This window comes from Orycteropus afer, unplaced genomic scaffold (genome assembly GCF_000298275.1).
Source record: "Orycteropus afer afer isolate SDZICR_OR568_19922 unplaced genomic scaffold, OryAfe1.0 scaffold00018, whole genome shotgun sequence".
Classification (NCBI taxonomy): Eukaryota; Metazoa; Chordata; class Mammalia; order Tubulidentata; family Orycteropodidae; genus Orycteropus; species Orycteropus afer.
The window spans coordinates 7,339,036-7,348,367 of record NW_006921605.1 but is presented as its reverse complement, the minus strand read 5'-3'; the positions used below and the strand labels follow the sequence as shown (position 1 = coordinate 7,348,367).

At 46.0% G+C, this 9,332-nt stretch overlaps 1 protein-coding gene across 1 annotated transcript in view; it reads right to left on the bottom strand.

The window, feature by feature from the left end:
* The window catches only part of JPT1 (Jupiter microtubule associated homolog 1), a 22,131-nt gene extending 19,769 nt beyond the window's left edge, over positions 1 to 2,362 (bottom strand). Inside the window, exon 1 of the mRNA XM_007959663.2 lies at positions 2,307 to 2,362. Coding sequence (XP_007957854.1) covers positions 2,307 to 2,362 — 56 coding nt within the window. The remainder of the gene's footprint in view (positions 1 to 2,306) is intronic.
* Between the last annotated feature and the right edge of the window lie 6,970 nt (positions 2,363 to 9,332).

Sequence of the window (9,332 nt, the reverse complement as noted above, 5' to 3'; positions counted from 1 at the left end):
AAAAAAAAAAAAAAAAAACACAACACTAGCACCCAAATATCAGCTTAAAAGAAAGGCAAAGGTCTGATCAGGGCAACTTTTGAAAGGTCCCCGTCAGTCTTGCAACAGCAGGTAATACTTATACAATGACGTCAGTGTTGTAGAGACCATTTGTAATAGCGAGACATCCCCAAACAAAGGATTTGGAGCATAAGACAGAAATGATTTCAATCTTATTTCTTAAGATCCTATTATTCTTTCTGAACTACATGCACAATAACGAAATCAAAATGACATAGTTAAAGCTCAACAAAAATGTATTCCTGTACTATGGATAGCAATTTTTAAAAAAATTTCTCAATTTCCCTTCTCTGTTTAAATCCCAGAGTTCCCGTATGATTTTTGCAGCTCACTCCCCCCAGCCAATATACAACGTGCTTATGGAACCAGGAGAATGTTACTGGAGAAAAGATGTTTAGGAGAATCTGGTGAGATTACGGAAGAAAAGGTGGGAAGTGACTCAAAGGACAATGCTCCGGTCCCGAGATCACACTACTGCAGGCAAACTGATGACAAAAGGTAGATGACAGCATTCATTTTACAAAACCTGAAATCATTTGTCTCCCATCTCCACTGTCCAGAGCAAGAAAGCAAGCAGGAGGGCTCATCTGAGCTGGTTATGGAAATTCCTGATGAAGCGCTAAACCCAACTCAACCTCAAAGGCTGAAATCCCAGATTACATGTCATCATCCGACAACTGGAGTCTGACCCGCAGAAAGTTGACCCCAGCGCACAAAGTGAAAAACCCAGGCTCAATTCCTCCCAGTGTCTCTGCAGAAAACCCTCTCACTGGAAGGAAGGCAGACAACAGAAAAGGCACCTTTTCAAGTGCCCCATCCTCCCAGGAACCACTAATTTGGGTTTTGTAAAGAAATCTTATCCATCCACTTCTATTCTGTAAAATCAAACGAAACGAGTCAAAGAGGAATGTCATGTCCAATGTTTTTCCCTGAAGGTTCGTGGCTTGAGGGTGCTTTTTGTTCCCAAGTTCTCTAACCCCTATGAGACACTGCTTTTCAGTCTGTCTTTCTTAGCCCCACAAAATGGCTCCCTTTGTGCCACTTGCCCAGGACCCCAAGGCTGCCCACACAAGCCTGCAGGTCGGGATCAGTGGCCAATAGGTGGTCCAGAAGAAGTGGGATCTAAGCTTTCCTGAAGCTTGAGCAGCATCCCAGAGATGCCTGTAGCCCACTTTAAAGAACAGTATGCAATAAGCAGAGATTCTGTGGCCACCTTCTACAGCATCCAGAACCTCCCTGCAACATAGGCAAGGGCTCGGGTAACGGTCCCAGTCCAAACACCGTGTCAGTGACCCTTCCCCAGAACTCAGTGAGATGAGTGGCAGGAAGGAACCCTGCTTCCCAGGTGCAGAAGCTACGGAACAGACAATGGATGTCTCCGGCCCCGCCCAAGAACAGGAAACCTCCTCCTGCAAAGGAACCGGGGCCAGGGCTGAACTCATTACAAACGTCAACCGGGGAAGCGAAAAAGGTGGGATGCACAGCCCGAGGTCCGAAGGTTCCAGCGCAGAAAACCCCCCTCGACCTCGTTCGCTCCCCCTCCTGTCCCGAGGTGGGCGCGTGAGTCTTTCCTTTGTTAGGAGAGGGGTGGCACTCGGAAGAGGGCCGGACGGTTGGGTCCAGAACGGGCGGGAGTCACGGGGACCAGCCCCGCCCGATCCCACATGCCACCTGCCGGGCAGGCCTGAACCGGGAGGGGGAAGGCGTGGGTAGGAGCCCGCCGTTCCCTATCGATCCGGTCAGGATCCGATCGCCGCGCCCGAGCGCGCTGTCAGCCACTTGCCCGGGCCAGAGGTAGGAGCGCGTGGTCCGGGGGTGGGACAATGGGGTCTGGCCATGGCGCTCTGGAGGCTCCCGGACACCGGGGGGAAGTGGGGGGAGCCGACCACCGCCCCGGGGCTGGGCCATGCTCTGCAGAGCGGAGAAAGCGAACCGCTCCGCTCGCTCCGATGAACCAACAACACCCACCCTGCAGCCGGGGGCCGCGCCGAGCCCTCACTCCCCGGCAGGAATGAATGGAAGAGGAGCGGGGGCCGGGGCGGGGCCGGCGCGCCCGGCTCTCAGGCGACACAAAGGCGGCGCTGGCAGCCCAGTCCCTGCCGCCCACCAGGCGGGTGCGCAGCGCGCCGGGCACGTTACTGCCAACGACCGGTCGCCCGACCCCGCGCGGTCTCGCCGGGCAGCGAGCCTACCGGCCCTCCAGGCCCCAAGCCCGGCGCGGCTCGGGCGTGGCCCTGTCGCCTCACCGGGAGCTGTTCCTGCTGTTAGGGTCGACGCCCTTGAAGGTGGTGGTGGTGGTCATGATGCCGAGGAGCGAGGTGAACTGGCGTCAGAGAACGCTGAGAGGGTCGGAGCCGAGGGGCGCAGAGTAGCTCCAGAGCCCACAGCCGGCGACCGCTGCAGGAGCCTCCGCCACGGCCAGCCTCCCGGACACCGCTTTTATAGGGCCTTTAGGCCCCCGCCTCCGTCCCTCCAGCATTGGCCGATTCAAATAGCTCTCTTGGTTCCTATTGGCTCGCTGAAGCGTCAAACATGGTGCAGTGTCAAGAGAGGCTCCGGTGACCACTGCTCAGCCTAAACCCGCCCCCTTCCTGGACAGGGAAGGTGTGAGGAAGTTCTCCCCTTCCCCCACCTCCAAATCTCGGTGATGATTGGACCAAGGGTGAACCTGCCCCGCGCGCTGTGCAAGCTGTGCTCGCAAACACTTAAAAAAGTTACCTGATGGAGACAAAACCTCGCTCTGGCGGAGGAACCGGCGAGTGAAGGGCAGTTTTGTCGCTGTTACATTCCCTCCTTTGCCTTCCTCATAGTGGGATGAATAACGAGCATCACTGCGACAAGTTGACATTTATTTCTTGACTACCTACTACTGTATGTCCCATTTGGAAACCTGACAGTCCCAAGGCAGCAGCGCTATGAGTCAGCGACAGAAAGCACGCCAAGATGATCCTGATCCCTTTTAAAGCGACTGGAAATTCTTTACATGTTCACATTACCATTTAGCTGCAACGGGTGGTGCGTGCACTGGACCAAAATTACAATCCGTTCCGATTTGGGGGCCTAAGGCTCATGAATGCCGGGCGGCGAGGCACTTGCTAGAAGACAGCTCTGGCCTCTGCAGCTGTTTATAACCCTTAAGTCATGGCTCTCCCACCTGTCTGGGTAAATCTATCCCTGCAACAAATGCAAACACATTTGGAAGACTCCAGAATGACTGTTTAGGAGATTGTCTTGGCCAAACCAGAGAGGCAGTTGGTGGGTAACCCCTTACCACGTTAGACATGTTTTCCACCAGATCTCTTTTCTAGTCTGAGTATTTCCATAAAACGTGAACTGCATTCCTCTCTGGGGGACATCCTCCAGCCAGCCAGTTTACCCTCTGCAGTCAGTTCACTACCCTTCCTGGGCTTCATGGAAAAGCCACATAAATTCTCTTTTAGAAGGCAGAGATCATGCACCTGTGTGCCCACCACGACATGAAGCCCACCGCTTGTTCGGGTTACAATCTTCCCTATTGTGAAAGCTGAGCCTAACTTTCCAAAAATGTCCCACTGTCTCTCTCTCACACACTTTTTTTTTTGTTTTATAAATGAAAATTATTTTAATGACAAAAGGAAGTGGGGTGAGGAGTCCTGGTTGGTGGGGAGGAGGGAGAGCTTAGCTCCTGTATGCCTGGGAAAAGCATGGAAGGTTTCCCGGAGGAGGTAGCTTTTCTGGTGGTCCTTGACTACTAGCTGAAATGGTGGTGGTGGTTTGAACCCACCAGCGGGGCTCTGGAACAAAGGCCTGGCAGTCTGTGTCTGAAAGGTCACAGCCTTGGGGGGAAAAAAAGTTCACTTTTACTGTCTCTCACACACTTACAGACCAATCTAGCCCAGGGATATGCCCTCCTCAGAAATCACAGACAAGGACAGTGGAGCATGGTGGCTGCTGGCTCAGGCTCTCACAGGAGAAACCTGGGTGTGATTCTTGACTCTTTCTGGGCATTCATCTCCTTGTTTGTGAAATAAAGACAAAATAAAGACTTAGACTCCATAGGGTTGTGAGGACTGAATGATGTAATGGCTGTAAGGGGCTTGCCTGCTGTCATCAACATGCTAACCATTTTATTATCAGGCTTATTTGGAAAGTCATCACATACTTTTTAACAATCTGAAACTTTTTTCCTAGATTAAATGATGGGTTTGGACTTGACTCTTAAGGTCCTTTTGGCCCAAATTTTGAATTTGTACTTGACTTGCTGCATGTCCTCGCTTCCTGTAGTCTAGCACAAGATGCTCTGGTGTGGCGATATAGCACTGAGCATCGGAAGGCCTAGGTTCTGGTTCTTCTCCCTCCTAATGGAAGACACGTAAGTCTTTTAGGCCCGTCAGCTTGCTTCCTCATCTGTAGAGTGGGGTTACCAGCACCTATTCTGACTTGTGAAGGCTGGAATGAGATCAATGTAAGAATTCTGTACTTAGAAAACCCACTCTGTATGCCGATGTATGAGTTGTTTTTTTTTTAAACAGTGATTGGGTGGAAGTTTACAGAGCGTATTCGTTTTCCATTCAACAATTCATACACATCTTGTTGCATGACACTGATTGCAGTCTCCACAATGTAACAGCTGTCTTCCCACCGCCTCCCTGTGGTTACCATTTCCTTTTGTCCTCCTATCCCATCCATTTCTGCCTTCTGAGTTTTATTCCTGGACAAATGCTACCCGTTTGCTCTCTTGTGACTGATTGCTCTAAGGAGTGAGTACCTCCCTGTGTTACTGTTCACTTCACAGGTCTATTATTTGGCCAAAGGTGGAGCCATGGTAGGAAGTTCATTTCCAGGCTTCAAGGGTGATTAAGGGCCATGGTCTCAGGGATTCCACCAGTCTCCATCAGACCAGTAAGCCTGGTCTTTGTTATTATTTTGAGTTTTGTTCCACATTTTTTTCCCACTCTATCCAGAATCTCCTAATGTGATCCCTTGCAGAGTGGTTGGCAGTGGTAGCCAGGCACCATCTAATTCTTCTGGTACCAGGTTTGTGGAGGCTGAGGTTCACGGGTCCACTAGTCCCTTGGACTAATTTTTCCATGTGTCTTTGATTTTCTTCACTCTTCTTTGCTCTGGACGAGAAGAGACCAATAGCTGCACCTTAGATGGTGCTTGCAAGCTTTTAGGACCCCGATCATTACTCACCAAAGTAGGATGTAGAACAATGTCTTTGTGCATTATTTTATACCCACTGACCTTGAGGTACCCCACAACTATGATCCTGAGCCACCAGATCCAGCAACTCATGCCTGCATTAATTATGAGCTATTGAGGCATACAAATGAATGACCCACCTCACCTCAGACCTACTGAATCAGAATTCCTATTCTACAAAGAAATCAATTCCAGGAAAACACTACTAATCCTATCTACTTTATGAATAAGAGGAAACTAATGTAAAACAGGGAGCTCTGGTAGCATGGTGGCTAAGGCACTTGACTGCTAACCAGAAGGCTGGCGGTTCAAACCCACCAGCCACTCCCCGGAAGGAAGATGGGGCAATCTACTGCCTTGGAAACCCAAGGAGGGGTCGATATGAGTCAGGGCCGACTCGACGGCACATAACAACAACAACAATGTAAAACAGGAGTCCCTGAGTGGTACACATGGTTAATGAACTCAGCTGCCAACATAACCAAAAAGTTGGCGGTTCGAGTATACCTGCAGGAAGACAGACTTGTGTATCTACTTCCACAAAATAAACCACTAAAAACCCTTTGGGGCCCAGTTCTACTGACACACATGGGGTCACCATGACTGTGGATAGACTAGACAGCAATTGCTTTTAATGTAAAACTGACATCTGATTAAATCTTGTCAAGCAAGTCTGTTTGGTACATTCATCATATCTTAAAATCAAACTGCTAGAAATTTCTGGAATAACTAGCCCTCCTATCTACCTAGGAGTTCTGGTGGCATAGTGCCTAAGGCATTTAACTGCTAACCAGAAAGCTGGTGGTTCAAACCCACTAGCCACTCCTTGGAAGGAATACTGGGCAATCTACTTCCATAGTGATACCATCTCAGAAACCCAAGGAGGGGTTGCTATGAATCAGATCCAACCCCATGGCAGTGAGTTTGGGTTTTTTGGTTTCCTATTTACTTACTCATATACTGTAATAATTCCAACTAAAATCACTGCATTTTCAACTGCAAGATGAACTGTGGGGTAAAGCAGAGATAAAGATTTCTGTTCTAATAACCTTTGCTCCGGACAACATATTTGAAAATGGTACATTAATGAAATTATTTTTGTCTACAAAAATCAACACAAAGTACTTCTGGCAAGATGGTGGAATAGGCAGACAAGCTATCCCAACCCTCTACAACAAAGACAGAAGAAGTCAATTAAAATAGATACAGAAAATTATTCTGAACCCAAAGCTTCAAAGGGAAGGATAAAGAAGTGGAATAAATGCCACCTAGGAGAAGAAACTGAATGAAAACAGCAAATAAGGAGGCCAATGGAGCTGTGGCTTGTTGATTGCCCGATGGCATGGGCATTTTTACTATTTGCAAGTGGCATTCTGCTCAGGGCAGCAAGCTGATAATTGGCTCCACTTGCTAAGGACTCCATGGGCAACCACACTGGTGGCTGGTCATAGAAAGGTGTCATATTCCCCTTGTACCCCACACCCTCCCATTGAACAGAGGTATGACCATCCCGACACCTGCTTCTGTACCAACTGATAGACGGTGGCCAATACCAGCCCAACCCACCCTTAACTGCTCTACATGAATAGCAAACAGAGATCTATGCACACACTCTCATCCTCCATCACATCCACCAGAAGAAAGGTGATGAGTGCTTAAATGCTGCCAACTAGTGAACAAAGCCCCACTCACTTGCATTAAAAAAAAAAAAAAAAAAAAAAACCTTGGGAAAATCATGCACCGATACACAATCACCAATTAAATATAAATACTGTCATATTGTCTCACAGACAACTGATAATCCCAGTTCACACAAAGCAGCAAGATAAAGTAGTACAGACAAGGGAGTAGAATACAGAGCCAGAAAACCTACTCGAGGAAGAAGAGGCATTGGAACTACCTGGTAAAGAATTCAAAAGAATTATATTTAGGTATCTTCAACGGACTGAGAGATAGACAGATCAAGGAAAACATTGAAAAGATCAAGGAAAACACTAACAAAATTAATGAAAACATACTACTTTGTTTAGGGAACAAGCAGAAAAAAAGAACAACCAAAAAAAAGATGACTAAGATTTATGTGAAACACCATCAAGAGGAATAACTTATGTGTGATTGGAAGTCCAGAACAGGAAGAGACAAACAAAACCACAGAGAAAATTGTCAAAGATTTGTTGGAAGAAACGTCCCTAATATAATGAAACATGAGAGGATACGTAGTCAAGAAGTTCAGCAACAAACCCCAAACAAGACAGACCCCAAAAGAAAATCACCAAGACATATCATAATCAAACTTTCCAAAGACAAAGACAGAATCCTGAAAGTAGCTTGGGAAAAATGAAAAGTTACCTACAAAGGGGCAACCAGTAAGAGTAAGCTGTGATTTCTTGGCAGAAACCATACAGTGAGAAGGCAATGGGATGACATATATAAAACCCTGAAGGAAAAAAAAAAAATGCCAGTGAAGAATTATATATTCAGCAAGATTGTCCCTCAAATATGATGGCAAAATTAAGACATTCCCACATAAACAGAAATTAAGGGAATTTCTAAAAACCAGACCAACCTTATAACTCAAAACTCACTGCCATCGAGTTGGATCCAACTCATAGTGACCCCTCCTTGGGCTTCCGAGGCAGCATCACTACAGAATTAGATTGCCCTTATAAGAAATGCTAAAGGGAGTCCTCAGAGAACCAACAATAGCAGACAACATCTGTGATTAACACACATGACAACATAATCCAGAAACCAACCCAGACACAGAAATATCCAAATTAAAATAAACTTACAAGACTGTAAACAAGGAACCAGAGACATCAATTGATAATGAGGACAAATACAAAGCAAAGAGAGGGAATAAATAGTATAGTTACAGAACTTACAAGTGGAGAGGAAGTCAAGATGATTTTGAAACACAACAGATTGTTTTAACCTTGGGAAGAAAATAATAAATCACAGGGTAGCCTCAAAAAAGATCAATAAATCTTCTCATCAAGATAAAGGAAGGGCCCTGGTTACCAGTGACAACCACTTAGAAGGGGATAAAAATTGGAGATCCTGGATAGAGTGGAAGAAAAATATGGGACAAAATTCAAAATCGTAAAAAAGACCAGGCTTACTGGTCTGATGAAATTCCCAATACAGTGGACCTGAGCTACCCTTTGGGCCTGAAACTGAATTCACTCCTATGACTTAACTTTTAGCCAAACAATAGATAGGCCTGTGAAGTGAATAATCACACCAGGTAGGTATATGCTCCTTAGAATAACCAACCATGGGAGATCAGAAGGGCAGCATTTGTGCAGGGAGAGATCTCAGGGGGCAGGAATACATAGGAAAGAAGGACACAGGGAAAAGGAAACCACAGGGAGGAAGTGGGAAGAGAGCTGTTACATTGTGGAGATTGCAGTCAGTCACAAAACAAAATGTGTATGAACTATTGACTGGAAAACAAATTTGCTCTGTAAACTTTCACCCAAATCACAATTAAAAAAAAGAAAAAAAGAGGGAAGACGCAAATATTTACCAAATACTAAAACAACAGCAACAAAAGAAATGATTAAAATTCTTATAACCAAATGAGCTCAGCACAGAAAACTATATGGAACAAAGAAATCAACACTACCACAGAAAACAGGTCACAAAATGACAGAATAAATTCATACTTGTACATAATTATACTAAATGTAAATGGATTAAATGCACCAATCAAGAGACAGAGTTACAGAATGGATAAAACATGACCCATCAATATGCTGTCTACAAGAGACACAAAAAGACAAAAATAGATGTGAGAGTTAAGTTTGTGAAGAAGATATTCAGGCAGCCAACTAACACAGGAAAAAATGCTTATGATAATTAGCCATTAGGGAAATGCAAAACAAAACGAGGTGTCATCTCCCCTAGTAATGATAGCAAAGTTCAAGACAGAAAAGGATAAATGCTGGTGATGGCGTGGATTGGAACCCTGCTGGTGGGACTGTAAAATGTTACCACCACTGTGGAAAATGGTACAATACTTCCTTAAAAGGTTGGAAATAGAAGTACCATTTGATCCAGCAATCCCACTAGGAATATACCCTAAA